The 17520-nt window shown below is 47.2% G+C and overlaps 5 protein-coding genes across 5 annotated transcripts; 2 read left to right on the top strand and 3 right to left on the bottom strand.

Annotated features, from left to right (window-relative positions):
- Window positions 1-670: 670 nt before the first annotated feature.
- SPPG_08780 (uncharacterized protein) lies at window positions 671-5950 on the top strand. Its single transcript, XM_016756929.1, has 23 exons — window positions 671-1785; window positions 1845-1857; window positions 1920-2001; window positions 2067-2089; window positions 2144-2182; window positions 2245-2426; window positions 2501-2667; window positions 2736-2887; window positions 2946-3249; window positions 3337-3440; window positions 3497-3780; window positions 3842-3943; window positions 4005-4069; window positions 4131-4171; window positions 4237-4312; window positions 4385-4461; window positions 4524-4657; window positions 4719-4747; window positions 4812-4937; window positions 4993-5300; window positions 5371-5431; window positions 5497-5604; window positions 5667-5950. The coding sequence occupies exons 1-23, from the start codon at window positions 928-930 to the stop codon at window positions 5779-5781; spliced, it is 3450 nt and encodes a 1149-aa protein (XP_016603877.1). The 5' UTR covers window positions 671-927; the 3' UTR covers window positions 5782-5950.
- Window positions 5717-6971, bottom strand: SPPG_08779 (small GTP-binding protein domain). Its single transcript, XM_016756928.1, has 6 exons — window positions 6804-6971; window positions 6720-6732; window positions 6575-6626; window positions 6332-6495; window positions 6101-6268; window positions 5717-6035 (listed from the first exon to the last, which is right to left on the bottom strand). Exons 1-6 carry the CDS (start codon window positions 6898-6900, stop codon window positions 5990-5992), a joined length of 540 nt encoding a protein of 179 aa, XP_016603876.1. The 5' UTR covers window positions 6901-6971; the 3' UTR covers window positions 5717-5989.
- Window positions 6972-7029: 58 nt separating this feature from the next.
- Window positions 7030-10212, top strand: SPPG_08778 (uncharacterized protein). The gene is made up of 15 exons (XM_016756927.1): window positions 7030-7182; window positions 7247-7459; window positions 7562-7689; window positions 7763-7826; window positions 7886-7922; window positions 8006-8300; window positions 8375-8569; window positions 8630-8879; window positions 8938-9068; window positions 9146-9208; window positions 9268-9332; window positions 9391-9416; window positions 9479-9565; window positions 9633-10023; window positions 10082-10212. The coding sequence occupies exons 1-15, from the start codon at window positions 7077-7079 to the stop codon at window positions 10146-10148; spliced, it is 2118 nt and encodes a 705-aa protein (XP_016603875.1). The 5' UTR covers window positions 7030-7076; the 3' UTR covers window positions 10149-10212.
- A 695-nt stretch (window positions 10213-10907) lies between these two features.
- Window positions 10908-14187, bottom strand: SPPG_08777 (uncharacterized protein). The gene is made up of 3 exons (XM_016756926.1): window positions 12364-14187; window positions 11916-12305; window positions 10908-11830 (listed from the first exon to the last, which is right to left on the bottom strand). The coding sequence occupies exons 1-3, from the start codon at window positions 14083-14085 to the stop codon at window positions 11078-11080; spliced, it is 2865 nt and encodes a 954-aa protein (XP_016603874.1). The 5' UTR covers window positions 14086-14187; the 3' UTR covers window positions 10908-11077.
- A 510-nt stretch (window positions 14188-14697) lies between these two features.
- SPPG_08776 (uncharacterized protein) lies at window positions 14698-16891 on the bottom strand. Its single transcript, XM_016756925.1, has one exon. The coding sequence runs from the start codon at window positions 16332-16334 to the stop codon at window positions 14982-14984; it is 1353 nt and encodes a 450-aa protein (XP_016603873.1). The 5' UTR covers window positions 16335-16891; the 3' UTR covers window positions 14698-14981.
- Between the last annotated feature and the right edge of the window lie 629 nt (window positions 16892-17520).

The raw sequence follows: 17520 nt of genomic DNA, 5'->3' as shown, positions 1-17520 counted from the left end.
TCAGCTACAAGTTCTTGGGCGAGCTATCATGACAGTTGGTCTATTCAGGAAACAGGAGCCCCACTGCAGCACTCAGCACCAATCAACCTCATTTCAAGAGTTTACAGGCGGTAAACCAGATCTCCAGCACCTCAGAGTGTTTGGCTGCATGGCCTACACTCATATTCCAAAGGAAAAGCGGTCAAAACTTGATGAGAAGGCCAAGAAGGCAGTCATGGTCAGCTACAGTACCCAGAGTAAGGCCTACAGACTGTGGGTACCTGAAATGAGCCAAGTTATTATCTCAATGGATGTCATCTTTGATGGAAACTTCATGTGGAGCACTCAGGAATGGGAGCAGAGTGTACCACAGCAAGACAGCAAGCTTGAGATTCCTCTGGGAGGGGAGCCTTTGTTCTTGGACAACCAAGAAGGGCTTGCTACAGTTCAAGAGACTCAGAGGCCTTCCAGCATCACTCCATTAACCCAGATATAGGTGTACACAGTCAAAGAATTGAATCTACTTGGAATGCTATAAAAATAAGCATTCCTAAGACTGGAAGAGCAGATATTGGTGGATATTTTGCTGAGTACATGTGGAGAAAGCATTATTTAATGGTTAGAAAGTGTTGCAATGCATTTAGTGTATTTATCGAGCATGTTAAAGTAGTCTATAATGAGTAGGAAAACCGTCAGTGCCGATGCCTCGATCATAACTGATTTATAGATGCGTCTGGTCATGTGGGATCACACAAGTCCTTATTGTACGGAGTACCCTGCCAGACGATACCATGAGTAACACTTCCACAATAGGATAAATTACAAGCGATCGCTAATCCAATCTGCGATCTGACCTCAGAATGGCCGTCCATTACCACCAGTTTTCGTACATGAAGTGACGATATAGACAGCAGTAGGATATTGCTTCCATTCTCATAATCCTGGAAGATGTCAGGGAAGAGAAAGGCAACCGCCGACAGTGGCGGAAACGTTAAAAAGTTGAAGTCGTCTGGAACATCTTTCCAACAGCGAACTATTAGCAGCTTTTTCACGCCAAAGACGGATACGTCGGCGCCGAGGGCTGCCAAAGCAATGCCATCCCGAGATGCTCGGGACCTTCTGAAAGGGAAATTTACTGAGAATGACGAGAACCGTCAGAATGACTCCCCTGGTCCATGCTCGCCCAACGAAGCACCGCGGGCAATAGAGCAAGATGCGGCCGTCGAAAGTGGTAATGAAGGTGGCCGAATGGAGGTAGACTCGCCATCTCCAAAATTGAGCAAGTTCAAAAGGCTGCGGCGCCTGACATCCGACAGTGAAGAGGAATTACCAGGCAGGACCCGGCCTGCAGCCAAAGGCGGGACCATCCCGCGAAGGTCGACCGAAGCGTTCCGTTATCGTAAGAAAAACCATGCATGTGGCGAAAATACAGAGGGGGAAAATTCTCAGTATGTGGAAGTCAGCGGAGCTTCTGCCGCGGAGCGTAACCGCGTCCGAGAGCGATTCCTGGCCAAGTTTACGATAGACGAACGGTCGGAGGATCCGAACCCTGAAGCTGATGAAGGAGATATGGATAGCGCAGAAGATGGAGAAGTGGAACATGGTACTGGAAAGGGGCTGCCACGGAAGGTGGGAAATCAATCGCGGGACACAACGCCAGTGCAAGCACGGAAAGGTTCGGGGAAAACCAAATCAACGTACACGCCCCTGGAGCAACAATTCTTGGAAATCAAGGCAAATCATCCAGACTGTTTGCTTGTAGTAGAGGTTGGTTATAAATTTCGCTTCTTCGGAGAGGATGCCAAGGTACGTCAGACAGAACTTTATATTTGCGTATCTTAATAAAGACGGAATGTCGTTGTTAGATAGCGGCGAAAGGTGAGATTGTCGAAATTCCAGCGTGATTGCTCCACAATGCTAAGTACTTGGCCCACATCCAGAACTTAACATCGTGGCATACAGGGATCACAGCATGTATACTGCAAGTTTTCCGACTCATCGGCTTCACGTGCATGTTAAAAAGTGGGTAGCGACTTCCCATTACCTCATATATGTGAGAATGCTAAATATACTGGCTGTTGCAATAGGTTGGTACAGTTGGGCTACAAAGGTAACCATTGTCAGTCGCACACCGGTGGGTGTCACCGTGCTAAGATTTTTTTAGTTGGCATCGTGCGCCAGATGGAAACGGCTGCCCTGAAAGGTACGCTTTTGCAGGTTCTATTGTAATGATACGGCTTCGAAGGCCGCTTACAATCTATACAGCTGTCGGAGATAACAAGAACGCCCCATTCGTAAGGAAGCTTACGAATGTGTATTCCAAGGGCACCTTTGTGGATGACATAGGGGGTGAAGATATAGCTTTTGAAGTCCGATCAAGCTATCTGCTGTGTATCAACGAAGAGGAAGGCAAGGGTGCTATGGACACGGCCAAAATTAGCATTGTGGTAGGTTGCAGTTGAGAAAATTCATTCTGGTGATTTCTACGGATGACTGAGACGTCTTGATCCAATTGTGGCAGGCTGTCCAGCTGCATACAGGGGACGTAATATTTGACGAGTTTGACGACAATTATATGCGAAACGAATTGGAGACTCGTATGATGCATATTCAACCTACCGAAATCATTCTACCCGGAAACCCACTAAGTGATATGACGGAGACGCTCATAAGACAGCTTTGCGAATCGTAAGTCGTGCACTGGCTTATAATGGGTTGTTGGGCGGTGCTTACAGTACATGACGTGCAATGTGCAGATTTGGCTCCACTGGCGACACTGTTAGAATTGAACGGCTTAAGGGCGCGTTTCTAGATCATGCCACAGCGCGCAAGGTGCTGGCAGAGTTCTATGAACAGCCAATACTCGACAACAAGCCGACTGGAAACGACAATGGAACGGCTTTGGCTGGTGTGTTGGTGTATGGTGTTGCGATGCAACTAGGTCCTCTGGCTCACAGGATACATAGCGGAACTCTACAGCCAAGCGTTGTCTCTTCCACGTCGAGTGATTATCTGCCTTGCTGCGCTGCTCAAATATTTGGTGCAATTTGGGCTCGAAGATATCCTTCGCCTTACCAAGTTCTTCACAGCGTTTGCGTCCGTGGCCCATATGGTGCTCAATGCCAATACTTTGAATAGCCTGGAGATATTCCGTAATCAAACTGATTTTGAGGAGAAGGGGTCTTTGCTTTGGATCTTGGATCACACAAAGACGAAGTTTGGCCAGAGACTACTGAAGAAGTGGATTGGACGACCATTAGTGCAACTCCCGTAAGTCTCACCATACAATAATGCATTTACTGTTGAGTATCAACGCATGATCCTTTCGTGTTTGTTGTTTCTTGTTGTTTCTGGAAGCGACTTGCAAAAACGCATTGACGCCGTGGAAGAGATCATTCAGGGCGATGCGCAAGGGAATGTCTTCATCCAACGAATGAGAGGGTTGATTTGTCAATTGCCAGGTTGTTGCCTCAAAAAACTTAAACAGCAAGCAGTTCAGCTGACCTTCGTCTCACAGACCTTGAAAAAAGCGTGTGCAGAATACACTACGGAAGATGCTCTCCGTCGGAGCTGAACAATACATTGTTGGCGTTCGAAAAAATTGGCTCAAGTTTTATCTCTGATGCTTGGGAGAAATTTCGGTCGCCTATTCTGAAAGACATTTACAAGTCGCTTCCAGCAATTAAGAGTGATGTGATGTACTTTCGGGGCATGATAAATGAAAGTGCTGCCAAATCCGACGACAAAATTGAGTTCTTCAGTGACACCTCTAAATGGCCCGAAATAGGCGAGTTCAAGGAGGTTTGTACAAATACTCTATTGGATGGGCCCGTTGCTTACGATAAACAATGGCTATATGAAGAACCTAGAGACTGTTGAAGAGGAGTTGCTGGCCCATTTGAAGGAGGTTAGGGGAGAGATCAAGAAACCGAACTTGACGTACGTGACAGTGGCGGGGATTGAGGTGAGTTGGATGGCGTTTTGGGAAAAAAATACCCTTTTCCTGCGCTGACGAAGTTTTAAAGTACTTGATTGAAGTGCCGGTAAATCAAGCATCAAAAGTACCCAGTAATTGGATAAAGATCAGCAAGTGGGTTACCCACTTACATTAGATTTCCCTAAATTCTTTACTAACCTGGATATCTTGCTAGTACTAAAGCGGTCGCGCGATTTCACACGCCGTTCGTCATTGGTCAGTATCTCTTATTGGCCAACCTCCTCCAGATGAGCAACAGGTGTCATTCATCATTTCCTCAGAAAAGATAAAGGAGCGAGATCGTTATCGCGAACAGCTCGTGGCCGCTTGCGATACCGCCTATGCTGCTTTTGTAAGGTTTGTCCGCTCGATCATGAGATCCTCGAATGTACAAGAACAGGCAAGGTGCTTACATATGCCCCTTTGCAGAGAGGTTGGGTCCCGATATGAACTCTTCCGGGGAGTTGTACAGAGTATTGCCACAATGGATTGTTTGCTATCGTTAGGTGGGTTACAGAATGATTGTTTACAAAAGACGATTGCCGACAATAGCTTTTGATTTGTTTAGCGACGGTCGCTGCTCAGCCTGGTTACTGTAAACCCGAGTTTGTTCCTGACGCTACCGTCCTGGTAAAAGAGGGTCGCCATCCGATGGTGGAGAATGTCGTCTCCAGCTACGTGACCAATGACGTGGATTTGACTGTGAGTATATCTGGAGGCGCAACCCTGTCCGGCGCAAGTATTCATGTTGGTCTTTTTCTAGCAAGATCGGCGGTGTTTATTGATCACCGGGTGAGTAATGACCAAGTTCGACAATTATGCTTTGCAATGGCAATGCTAAATACATCATGCACAGTCCTAACATGGGAGGAAAATCATCCTATATTCGGCAGGTAGCCCTCATTGTTATCATGGGGCAAATTGGGTCGTACGTTCCTGCCAAGTCTGCGCAGTTGGGTATTTTTGATTCCGTCCATACAAGGTACTTTGAACCACAATGTCTACCGTAACCGAAACCTCTAACTTTGAAACATCAGAATGGGTGCCTCAGACGATCTTGCAGGTGGCCAATCCACCTTCATGAAAGAGCTGCAGGAAACATCTGACATCATGCGGACTGCGACAAATCGGTCGCTCGTCATCCTGGACGAACTAGGACGAGGAACCTCCACACACGATGGGACTGCCATTGCCTTTGCAACGTTGAAGTACTTCATTGAGGATTTGAAGAGTATTACCTTGTTTGTCACGCATTATCCAGTGCTTGGGCAATTGGAGAAAGAGTTTCCAGGCGCCTTGCGGAACTGTCATATGGCATTCCACGAGACCGAGGAAGAGGATGAGAGTATGGCTTTCTAGTTCTCTTGTTGCAGTTCCGATAAAGGGGAAAGAACTAAACCCCAATATGTCCTAAGGTTCACATTCAATCATTTTCTTGTATAAACTCACAAGAGGACTCGCACATAGGTCTTATGGGTAAGGGACAAGAGAACCACGGTGCATATCTGGAAGTGAGAAGCTCTAACAAGGACCTCCTGAAGACTGAATGTCGCTCGCTTGGCTAATTTGCCTAACGAGCTTCTCGCCACTGCGCGTGAGAAGGCCGCTGAGCTGGAGGCAGAGGTGGAGCAGCGAAAGACTGCCAACAGGTATCATAACCGCCGAAAACCACCTTGTTCCAGGGTGGGATGCTCATGTATGTACTCTACAGCGTTCGGACTCGAGCAGACCTATTGCTTCGCTTTTGGCGGGAGACGTTCGCGGCGCACGATTTCGCACTGATAAAATCTCTTGTGGACACACGGTCCGTAGATAACTCTATATAGTGACGGGGGGACGCCTTCACTGTATCTACCTAGAGTATAGCACAGGTGGACTTAGCTTGGAGGATCTAACTATGAAGTGGCCAATTTACATGCAAAGGGCTATTGGGGGATGGTCCCCGTGTGACCGATGGTTATTAACTAGATGGATATATAAACGGGAAGGGAAGCAATCCAATGCTCACTCTGGCCTCGACGGGGGTACCGAAAGTCATCGGGCCATTGTTGTTATTAGCCAATCCATACCTTCCCATAACCTGCAGGAATTTGAACCTTGTTAGATTCATTTAGAAGAGTTTGATGTTGTCCAAATGAAACGCACCCTTCACCGGTTAATGCACAGCATGCTTGTATATGCCATTGGCGATCCTTCAAGTGTGACAAGCCCAGTGCTTCCGATATAGCTGCAGCTTTTAGAGCGCCTCTGACGTCTTGCTTGTTTGCAAACACAAGAAGACCAGCATTCCGAAGTTGATCATGTTCCATCATTCTGTAATCCGCAAATGTGAGGATTTCAGTATGCAATGCGCCACGTCCACACTCCCAGACGTACCTGTGCAGCTCCTCCTTTGATAAATGTAGACGGGCTCGATCTGTACTATCAATGACCATTATCACAGCCCGAGCGTTGGTGTAATATGTGCTCCAGGAAGCTCTCAGAGAGTCTTGTCCTCCGATGTCCCATACAAGGCATTTTATATTGCGATATGTGAATTCCTAGGATAGCGACAGAGAGGGGCGTAGTGGTTAATTCGGGACCAATCTATAATATTCAAGATAAAACATGAACACATACCTCGACGTTACTACCTATTGTTGGAGCTGTGGCAATTACCTCCCCCATCACTCTTTTTTGAGGAAATCATTACCTCATGTTAGTCCATGAGATGAACAAGGTGTACTGGAGCGTGAGCGACGGACGGTGCTTGTTACGTACTCACAATCTGTACAAAACTACGAGCATGACGAAGAAAGTCAAAATCCACGCCTTCTGTACACATGCGGGAGATTCAGCAAAAGTTTACCTGTAGTCTTTCCAGCGTTGTCAAGTCCTACAATAACAATCTTGTGTTCCTCCTGGCTCCAAAAGAGCCGCCATAGTTTTGTTAACGCAATGCCCATTTACAAAAAGAAAATACAGAAAAACAGTTTTGCTAGATCAGCGGGACAGGAAAGCGGTTGAAAGCCTGACGTGGACGGGCGGCTTAGTTAAACGCGGTTTTCCCAATGGACGCTCTTTGCTCCGCACTTGGCATTCTTTTTGCACAATTTGACATGCAGAACATTACTTTGCACAGATGATGACTGCAGAGCAACGCGAGCCACTACTCCAAAACTTTACGGCCACTCTTTCACATGCGGCACAGGTGGTGGGGTCAACGGTAGGATCTACTGTGACCGCAGGTAAAAGTTTAGCGCTATAACAGATCTCGTTGACCTTGGGGCTCAACCATTCTGTACTCTATAGTTGCGTCGGGAGAAACTCCTGTGACCGGTGGAGGGCACTATAAGGGGGCACTGCATAAATTGTGGCATGGGCGACATGCACAACGTCACGATTACGGCGCGGAAGGTCACCATTGTGAACACCATGACGGTAGCCCGTCTGACGGAGAGGATAGCACGGAACTACAAACTCGTGCACCGCCGCCCGATGGAGAACCGCTTGTGAATTTGCAAGGTACCTTATGCTTATCAGGAAAAGCTTGGCGTTGGAGTGTGCGCACCAGCCACATATCCGAGACTGGCTGGCTAACGAAGGATATCCTTGTGTATGATATAGACTTGGACCTGTTTCAAGCTTCACAACGAGGCATACTTCAGCGCGTTAGGGACTTGATAGAAAGTGGGGCCGCGCGCGCAGGGGATCGAGATGGCGGAAATTGTACCGCTTTACATTGGGCTGCCATCGTAAGTCATACGGCGTAGCAAATGACCCTACTTTTAGAGTCATTGCTGAGCTTATGTCTGACTATGAATTCAGAATAAGCACCTGGAGGTCGCAAAATACCTTATAGAACAGGGGGCCGAACCTGACTCTTTTGGAGGTAGGGATGCGAATACTTGCGTGCTTCGTGCTTTTGTATCTAAGACCGTCTTGATAAAGGTGACCTACACGCAACACCACTGCATTGGGCGGCACGGTACGTCTGCGGGTTGATTCGTATACCAGCTTCATACATGGTTTTCGCATGGTCGTGCTCAATCGTCCACGTCATCCCCGCAGGAGTGGCCATGTCCAAATGGTGTCCTACCTTCGCAAGTGCGGCGCAGATCCATCGCTTAAAGACAATCAAGGATATAATGCCTTGCATCTTTCTGCCCACGCGGGACACTGTTTGATGGCAGTTTACCTGCTGTCTATTGGGATGGATATCAATTCGGTCGATTCCATGGGGCGGACGGCGCTTATGTGGTCAGCCTATCAAGGAAACTCGCCCGAGTTGTTGGAAGACCTATTACGATCGGGTGCTGCTTTGGACATGACAGATCAGACTGGTTACACGGCCTTGCATTGGGCGGTATGTTTTCAACGCATGCGGTTTGAGCGTGGCTAGCTGACTCATGACTTGTCCTATCCATCCGTCATTTTAAGGTCATCTCACACCATCTAGACCTTGCAAAGAAGCTAATCAAAGCGGGTGCGCGCATCGACATCCGGGATCCAGAGGGGAAAAGCCCCGCCGATTGGGCTAAAGAGCGGGGACATGCTGACTATTACCAGCAGATCCTTGTTGCATGCGGTCGAGTAGGCTCCAAGACAAACAATGACGGTAGACCGTTCGACAAGGTTTGTACTGTATGCGATTTCAGAATTTAGGCGGATTCTCTTAACTGGCTCAACTTTTAGCGTACGACCAATCGAATCATATACGCAATACCTTACGTCGTGCTCCCGTTATCTTGCGCTATTCTATCCAAACTGCCATTCTACTACAGTCTGCCTATAACATTTATCATTATCTTTGTTGTCCATTCACAATTTTTGATTCGGTACCTAATGGCCGGTCACCGGAATATGGTCTCAACACCTTTCATGACCGCTATACCTCAGGCAACTCTACTTTACGTGTTCTTGGTGTGGCTGAAGATTGTGCCATGTAGGTGCTGCGCTGATTGCTTTAGTCACCTTACTTGTTCACACATTCAATCAAATAGATACGGGATATCTTTACCTAGAGCATATATTCTTTCTCTTCTTTTTCGCGCTATGCTGTTATTCTTTTTATAAAGCAATTGTGAGCAATCCCGGATACATACCAAAAGCCAGTTTTGAAAACCGGAAAGAGGTGTGGATGCCCACGCAATTTGAACAGGTTAACAGTTGTAGGCTAAATCACGAAATGTCGGCGCTTTATTATAACAGGCTGTCATTGCGCTTGCCGAAAAGGATCAACTCGATTCGCGCACGTATTGCGTGACGTGTTGTGTATGTTTTAATCTTTAAAGTTGTGAAGAGGCATGGTCTTGAATTCTTTTGCATGACAGATTCGTAAGCCGTTGCGAAGCAAACATTGCAAATTTTGTGATAGATGCGTTGTTCGATTCGACCAGTAAGTCCTATTGGGCATTTGTCGTCAGACCAGATATTCAAGCTTCCTTTTTATCTAGTCACTGTCCGTGGACATACAATTGCAGTAAGTTCGAATATGTGTATCCGCATAAAAAGTCCCATCCTGATGACATTTTTATTTAAAAGTTGGTGCCTTGAATCATCGATATTTCATGATTTTCACGGGATCACTCTTTATGGGGGCGTGGATGTTTGTTTACATTACCTTTTCGTGTAGGTTTTGTTAATATCGCGCAGTGCATATCACTGAACAACAAAATGTGCTAATGGATTCAAACAGACCTCAACAGTTTGGAGAGACCCATACAGGGAACACCCACCTGCAGCATCCCTATCGAATCCGTATGCAACAGTTTCGCCAATGACGGATTCGCGTACCTGATCGCAATATGGGCCGGCCTCAATTCAACGTGGGATCTGTTCCTCTTTTTGGTACAAGCATGGCAGGTAGCACGCGGATATACCACCAACGAATCAGCCAACTGGCATCGATTTTCCTACCTTGTTGAACCAGGGGATTGGAATAGACCACCGTGGAGGCGGAGAATGAGGAATGCATTTGATTTAGGTTTTTGGAGGAATTGTGTGGAGTTTTGGGGTGGGGATGGTGGGGCTGGGGTTGGAATTGCAGAAAAGGGTAGAGGGAAAGGTTCGAGGAGTCAGAGTCTATGGTACGTTTTCTGTTTGTGATGTTCCCCTTGGTTTCTACGTTGCTGATTGCATTTTTAGGTATGACATTTACGAACTACCCTCGACTACGCAGTCAAATGCAAAGTCCAATGAGGATATGGTATAATAGTAATCATAGAGTGCATATTGTAATGGGTGGGAAGAAAATGATTAATAGCGTAAAATCTGCCTGCTATGGTTTTTTTTTTTTGGTCAATCACATCCATGCATACATAGTGTGGAGGTGATTGAAAATGGCACTAGGACTCATTATTATCCGGATTAATCCGGTTAGTCATATCGCATAATCAGCACCCCCATCTATTGCTCAGATTGGTGTGGCATGCATGTAATGTTTTTTTTTTTAAATTGCGGTGAGGCACATGCCAAAGGTCTATAAAAGGGGGGCCTTCTGTCTCTTCCCTCTTTCCTCTTTACCCATCCTCGACTCGCAAGCATCTGCACAAACGCTCATTGCGACCCACATTGCAACCTCATCGCGACTCGGTCAACCATGAGAATGCCGATGTGGTGTTGTCAAGGACCTCGCCCTCCCGACAGCAACAGCGATCAAAACCAGCAGCAACCAATTGGATCTGATAACAAAACCTACTATTATACTGCCACATTAGTTGAGCTTGGTTGGTATGTATCAATGGCATTTCTTGCATTTCTTGTCATCGGGTCATCTCGCTGACATGCAGTTTTTTAGTCTCCAAGCCTTCGTTACTGAACATCCTCCAGCTTGCAAGTGTCCCTAATGTTGCGAAGACTCTGGCTTCAATGCCATCAAGAGTTCTGGATCAAGGCCTAGTAGGGACCGTGTGTGGTGGTGGGCAGTTATCCGGTTAGAACCAACCGTTACGTATTGCGTGTATAATTGCCTAGTAGTAGCTTAGCTTTTCCGAACCGGTTGTCGCTGGTTTATTCCCTGGTGTAGTAGCTAGTGCCAGTTTCTGTCACCTCTACACTATATATTCTACATACTGATTGCTTTTTTGCCTCGTATCGCCTATCCATATCCTACCTAAATACACCTAAAAACATGATTTACTACTACCTTTTCCCCTTTGCTTTTTTCATCTCCCTTTCATAGCCCCTCATGGCACCCTCCTGACTCGCCAATTGTCCCATAATCTTGTCCATCTTCTTTTTATACTCCACATCCCGTTGCTTGGTCTCCACCAACCTCTTACGGGCAACAAAAGCCGCATCCTTGCGCAACTCTCTAACAGCCCCCTTGTACTCTTTCTTATACTCATTTTTCAATTTAGCTTTCTCGGCTCTCTCACGATTTGGATCCCGCTTTTTACGGTCAATTGAGTAATGAGTATCAAATTTGGGGACGTAGGTTTGGATGGGGATGGGTTTGTGTTTTTGGAGGAGGAGGGGACGGCGTTTTAGGGGTGCTGTTTTGGAGATTGTTATGATGGTGTTGATGGCTTTCTCGGCGGGTGTTGAGAGGGGGGAAGGGGGGATACGGTTTAAAAGGGGGAGGAATGGAGAGAAAATGGTGGAAAAAGTTGAGGTGTCGGTGTAGAGTTTTGCAAAGCGGGTCAAGAGATGGAGTGATGTGTTTAGTAGGGAGAGATTATGAATCTCCGATTGGGGGCACAGGGATGCAAGTGAAAGTGGTGTAAGCGTTTCCGACCAATCCTTGATGCGTAGACTCGTCACATTGGGTTCTAGGATGGGAGCCGTAGGGAATTCAGCTTGCGTAGTATGCTCTTCTAGGGGGAGTAACAAAGAGAGAAGGTTTCCAAAAAAGTTGATGACTTCGGGGACGTAGCGTTTGGAAAGGGTTTCGTACTAGGTTTCCAAAAAAAAAAATGTTGGAAAAAAACCGATACAAGCACGTTGTAAAAGAGAAAAATATATAACAAATCCAACTCACCTCGTAAACGACTTCACATAAAAACAGTCCCACAGCAGCATCTCTCCCCTTTACAACGGGACATAAGGCAAGGTACTGCCCAATCAAAATCATGGCGGGTGTGACGACAGGGTGAACCAAATCCGATGTTGAATAAATGCGGGCAACCAGTTTCAGTAATACGAGGGCGTGCAGGTCTGGCCATGCTTTGGAGCCTTTACCCGATCCCAGATTTTTTAAAAGCCGTTTTTCGAGAGTTGTTAATGTTGTAATAAAGTACTCTGCGGATTGGGAAGCAAATTGCTGGGAGAGGCTAATAATGTGGGGGCTCAGATGGTGGATCGTCTTGAAGGAAGGTGTGGGCTGTGAGCAGAGGTAATCCAGGTGTTCGAATAGGATGTCAAGGAGAGTCTACATTGATCTTGTTTATGAGAAATGGTACTTGATAACAAGCAAATATCTTACAAACCTCTAATGTTTTTCGATTGTTCCCGCCCAATGACACATGGTGCAATACTCTCAGCCGATCGATAATGGTGGCCTGGTCCTCTGGGTTTCTGTCCTTGACAAGTCCCAGAAACTCTGTGTGCGTTTCTGGAGCTTTAAAGGTGTAGGGGAGTTCGGAGGCGGCGGATGGGTCAGGGTTTCGCTTGAAACGGGGTTGGGCAGGTTTTGCGTCATTCGTTTCCAAGGAGGTTGGTGCGCTCTCTTCTGCTTCGGATTCTTCGTCTTGGCTTGCGTCTTCGTCACCGTGCGCTTCCCCAAATTCTTCATCAATTTCCTCGACTTGCCATTCTTCAGTTTCATTGTCATCATCTTCTTCCTCGTCGTTGTCGCTATCATCCTCTCGATCGGACTCTACTGAACCATTCACGTCATCATCCCCACTCTGCTCGCTATCAGCGTCGCTCTCCTCTTCATCATCCTCATCCTCGTCTTCATCATCACTGGCCGCCTCTAGCTTTCTCTTCTTACTCATAAAAACTTGATCGTTGACCAATACTCCATTGCGATACGTCAAGGGCTTTTCCTCCTCATTCTCCAACATGACACTGACAGCTTTGCCATAATCATCATCCCCAAGATCATCCGCCTGAGAGACGCGTTTCCGAGCCGCAAAGTCATTTTTACGACGCGTTTCGTGTTCTTCTTCTTCGGTCGGTAATCCCATCATCCGTCTCTGGCGGTCTCGTTCGAGTTTTTCGAGACGCGCCTTGGCTTCTGTGGCGATTTCTTCCTCGGTTTTCATCCGATCGGTGGGTTTTGCACGGCGCTCGTAGGCTAACTCTCGGACAAAAGAGTCATAGTCGGCGTAGTCAGTAGATGGCTCATTTGTGAGACTTTTTGTAGTAGTGGATCGTTCCGTGGGAGGTGTCTTGCTTGGAACAAGGAGATTACGGATATCATCTAATTGGGCATCAAGGGCATCCGCTAATTCATCATCTTGTTCCTTTTGCAACTGTCTTTCCCTTTTGTGCATTTTGCTCTTTGCAATGATTTCCTTCATGATTTCATTCTTTGACTTTCTCTTTCCATCTTCGCCTTCCACTTCCTCATCATCACTGAATCCTCCAAAATGAGTATACCTAACAGTATTTCGATCAATTTGTCCGGAATCCTCATCATCTTCCACCCGCATAAACCCGGCATCGTTAAATGCATCTTCGGACAAGGATTTACCCAGATGCGTCAATTCCTCGTCGTCTTCCTCCTCCAAATTGAATAGGTTTCCCCTATCAGACCGCTTTGACCTCTCTTTCATGAACCGCTCCAACATTTTATCCTCCATGGACATACTGGGATCGTTCTCACCAAATCGCCGATCCACAAATGCCGACTCTTTTCGTTTCCGATCCATCTCGACAGCTAGAGTCTTTTTCCTATTCTCTTCTCCTCGTTTGCGAACCGCACCCGGACGACCTTGTGCGCCCTTGACTTTACGGTTCAGAACGTCATGCTTTGTGCGAGTGAATTGGAGTTCGAAAGGGTTGGTTTGTCTAGACGTTAAATCTCGCAATGTTTGAACGGCTTCTTTTCGGGCAGAGAGAGCAGAGGCTCGATGTGTTGCGCTCTTCTTTTTGGAGATTTTGTGGTGTTTGCCAAGCACACCGGCCTCTTTTAGTGTGGACTTCAGCTTTTTGAGTGCTGACCCGCCCTTTTTAGCTTTGGGTTGGGCGTCAGGTTTGCCCATGGTTGTGTGTTGCGGAGGACTCGAGGTGCCCTAATGAGCGTGGGTATGGAAGGATGCTCGAAGAGTACCACAGAAGCACAACCAAAGAACTGCAAGTCGGAGTTGTTCCTTCCTCCCAGCCCAAAATCCAACAAAAAATACGAGCGCTTAGTACAAAATCACGTGATTATAAATTGATAATAAAAGTGTTGTTCAAACAAAAAGCCAACAAAGGTTTAGTTGTTCCATTTATTTCAAAGCCGTGGGCATGGCCAGATGTGCAAGAGTATCACCAAGGCCTAGACGGAAATATGACAGGGTTTTGAGTTCTAGGCCTCGTTGTATGCACTTATCAGTCATGATATGCGATGTAAAGATGTGTGTGTGTGCTGATGTTCTTGATCAGTGGTCAATTAGAAGATCTGGGGGGCAGTGAAGCTCTGATTACCAAGTTGAGGTCGATCCGCAGAGGCACAAATTGGATGCGCGGGATGGAGGGGAGCGCACCCCGCCTGAAGGGAAGTTCCCAGATCCTTCTGCATGTCGTCAGCAGGAAGCGCAACAGAAGAGTAATGAAACGTTTCCCAAGTGTTCAAAGGTTGGCATCTGTCCCAAAACAACACAATTCAACTTACTAGTAAAGGACCTGTCAATATATTATAACTTCTATAGTTTTTGAACTTTAACAGTGCAAAGCATTTGTCTAGTACACAAGGAAGAAAACTCCATCCACCAAAAAAGGGAGGAAATATGCAAAAGACAAGAAGGAAAGTATGAACAGTCTATATTCGGACCAAAAAAAATAAAGTAGAACAAGAAACCATTTCCAACAAACAGAAAGAGGAAAACGAAATTCCAGCAACGTTTTTCACAGTCTTTGTCAGCAAGTCTATACACAAAAAAGAGGGAACAGATCTCTACCGTTCATCACTAGCCGACCGCCGCTTGGACAAACATCTCTTTGCCTTACCATGACGATGTAAGGCATCCTGTCTGGTGAACCCCGTACCGCAGTAATCGCACCGAAAAGGCTTGAAGCCATTCAAGTGCGTCGCAGAGTGCCTATTAAGGTCCTGTCGGCGTAGAAAGCGTTTAAGGCACTGTGCGCATTCAAAGCGACGTTCACGCGGCGGTTGCTCATTGCGGTGCTGTGGTTCGGGCGGTTGGTGGCGATGGTGGGGAAGAGGAGGGAGGTATGGGTATGTATTGTGGAGTTGCGGTGTTGCAGACGATGATGTATTTGTCGTGCTTGCAAGCGATGACGCCGATGATGACGCCGATGATGACGACGATGAAGGCGAGATGGACGGGGTATGATGGTGGCGATGCGCAGTTTGAGAGGGAAGAGGCCGAGACGGCGGTCGATACGGCGAGACTGAGAGCATTTGGTGTGGTTGATGACGCACTGGCTGCTGCTGCTGATGTTGCTGGTGTTCCTGGTGACCGTATGCGTGAGGATGATAGTACCGCTCGTCACTCGCAGGATATCCCAACCCGGAGGATCTGCCAGGGTTTTGCTGTGGGTGATGTTGGTGGTGGTGGAGGTGTTGTTGCTGCTGCGGCGGCGGCTGGCGCTGGTGCTGCTGCGACAAGTGCGATTGACTCAAGTGTGGTGTCGGCTGAGGTGCGGGCACCGAATAAGGTATATGATGATGTCCTCGGTCCATCTTGCCATACTCGCTCAAACCATGATCCATCTTGGGTGGGCCCATGGCTGATTCGCCAGAGTAGTAGGTTGGATGATCATTTCCCAGCCAGGCACCCAAGCGATGCCCACCATCGTCCTGAAAGAAACCGTCATCTTCCCATACCGGGCGATTTGCGCCAAGTGTCTTTTCCCACGCAGCCAACGACGATGACGTTGAGCACGGAGAGATACCGCCTACAAGCGGACTCGCGCTTCCGTCAGATCCGGTATAAGACGGTGCAGGGCTTGTCCTCATGTGTAATTGACTCGATGTGCCCGACGATGACGACGAACCAAAGAGGCCAGCCGGATTCAAAAAAAGGTCTGATTCAAAATCAGACAAGTCCGATTCCGAGGATTCCGCTCGCGGGTGATGATCTAGGAACGTGTATGGATGGTCGCAGTAGACGCTGTCTTCCAATGATCTACTCTCAGAAGCAACATACACGGCTGGCGTAGCGTACGTGGGTGTTGAAGCCACGACATTTGCTGACGGGTATGAATCTGCCGAGAGAGGCAAGCCATGGTCGAGGGACAGGTATGAAAAGCCCGACGATGACAGCAAGTTGTCGTCTAGTCGCATCGTATTGGAAAGGATCTAAGTTTTCGTGGATTGTGGGTATGCGTGCTTCTTGAATGTTTTTTGCAGATGCAGATGTGTGTGTGTCTGGATGGTTATTGAAAGGGGCGGCGATGCAAGAAAGCGTCTTCCTTTTTAGATCTTGTGGCAGAACTGCAGAAACCCACAGCCAAGGAAAAAAAAAAAGGATCTTTTATAATAAATTCCACGGAGGGGAGGAGAACTGCTCTTTAAAAGTGGGATAATATTGAGTATCTAAAATAAGGCTAGAGTCCATGGAGGGCCGACGGGTCAAAAAAAGGAAAAAAATCAAAGGAACCCTCAATTTCATGCATCATCATCCCGACCACCATGACGAATATCCCATCCTTTGTCCCCCAGTTTGCGACATTTTACAAAATGAGGTTTCTCTCCAGGGCCAAAAAACGCGCGGCACACACACAACAACAACACACTCCAACACAAAAAAAACCGCCTCCCATTCCCTTCTTGTTCTTCCCACCCGTTGTTCCCTTGTGTAAAACAATTATTTTTAGGCCCTTTTTTACGACAAACGCCCCCTCCACCCCTTTAACCCTCCGAACTACGGACTAGAAAGAAATGTCGTAAGAAATCAGCCCATTGGTGGGGAAAGCGCAGTTGAAAAAAGATGATTTCCAATTCACACGGCCCAATTGGTGGAACATACATTATCCGCAGTTTTGGTAACGATCGTGATCGTGTCTTGTACAACGCTCGCATTATCCCGTGGTATCGGTTATATACTTACCTCCCTCCTGGGACGTGTCGCGTGTGGGCGGCTTATTCGTGGTGGCGAGTCTGGACCTCGGCAAAGGCAACTCAAAAGGCCGAGGCATGGAGTCACCATGGAAAATCGTGATTCTTTTGATTGGGAAGCTTTCAAATCATCGCAGTTTCCATCTGGGCTGTTCTGGTACACAACAGGGTGACATAACTTGCTTCCCCAACCATCCGGCGCAACTGCAAAATGATTCATCCCTGTAGTAAAAGCGGAACCTTTCAACATTTTGGCTATGGGATGCCTTATGGGAATGCCCTAGATGAACTGCCCATTGGAGCCGATTGGCGTTCTTCCCACAGGTTGACTTACCTCGCGCCATTCAGAAATCGGAAGAAAGGAAAAGATTAAAAAAAAGAGAGATGCGGATATTTGATCTTGTCCGCGGTG

The sequence above is a fragment of the Spizellomyces punctatus genome (assembly GCF_000182565.1).
Source record: "Spizellomyces punctatus DAOM BR117 chromosome Unknown supercont1.26, whole genome shotgun sequence".
Classification (NCBI taxonomy): Eukaryota; Fungi; Chytridiomycota; class Chytridiomycetes; order Spizellomycetales; family Spizellomycetaceae; genus Spizellomyces; species Spizellomyces punctatus.
The sequence above is the reverse complement of the archived record's forward strand: the minus strand, read 5'-3'. Positions and strand labels throughout refer to the sequence as shown.

Bases quoted from the DNA above. Each gene is read 5' to 3' on its own strand.
- SPPG_08776 (XM_016756925.1), bottom strand. From the start codon at position 16,334: ATGCGACTAGACGACAACTTGCTGTCATCGTCGGGCTTTTCATACCTG.
- SPPG_08780 (XM_016756929.1), top strand. From the start codon at position 928: ATGTCAGGGAAGAGAAAGGCAACCGCCGACAGTGGCGGAAACGTTAAA. The intron at 2,427-2,500 runs GTAGGTTGCAGT...CAATTGTGGCAG, and splicing joins CGGCCAAAATTAGCATTGTG to GCTGTCCAGCTGCATACAGG. The intron at 4,070-4,130 runs GTGGGTTACCCA...ATATCTTGCTAG, and splicing joins AATTGGATAAAGATCAGCAA to TACTAAAGCGGTCGCGCGAT.
- SPPG_08778 (XM_016756927.1), top strand. From the start codon at position 7,077: ATGATGACTGCAGAGCAACGCGAGCCACTACTCCAAAACTTTACGGCC. The intron at 7,183-7,246 runs GTAAAAGTTTAG...TGTACTCTATAG, and splicing joins AGGATCTACTGTGACCGCAG to TTGCGTCGGGAGAAACTCCT. The intron at 9,209-9,267 runs GTATGTTTTAAT...TTTGCATGACAG, and splicing joins CGTATTGCGTGACGTGTTGT to ATTCGTAAGCCGTTGCGAAG.
- SPPG_08779 (XM_016756928.1), bottom strand. From the start codon at position 6,900: ATGGGCATTGCGTTAACAAAACTATGGCGGCTCTTTTGGAGCCAGGAG. The intron at 6,496-6,574 runs GTATGTGTTCAT...TCGCTATCCTAG, and splicing joins CAATAGGTAGTAACGTCGAG to GAATTCACATATCGCAATAT. The intron at 6,036-6,100 runs GTGCGTTTCATT...AAATTCCTGCAG, and splicing joins TGTGCATTAACCGGTGAAGG to GTTATGGGAAGGTATGGATT.
- SPPG_08777 (XM_016756926.1), bottom strand. From the start codon at position 14,085: ATGGGCAAACCTGACGCCCAACCCAAAGCTAAAAAGGGCGGGTCAGCA. The intron at 12,306-12,363 runs GTTTGTAAGATA...AGATCAATGTAG, and splicing joins ACAATCGAAAAACATTAGAG to ACTCTCCTTGACATCCTATT. The intron at 11,831-11,915 runs GTGAGTTGGATT...TTGGAAACCTAG, and splicing joins TATGTGAAGTCGTTTACGAG to TACGAAACCCTTTCCAAACG.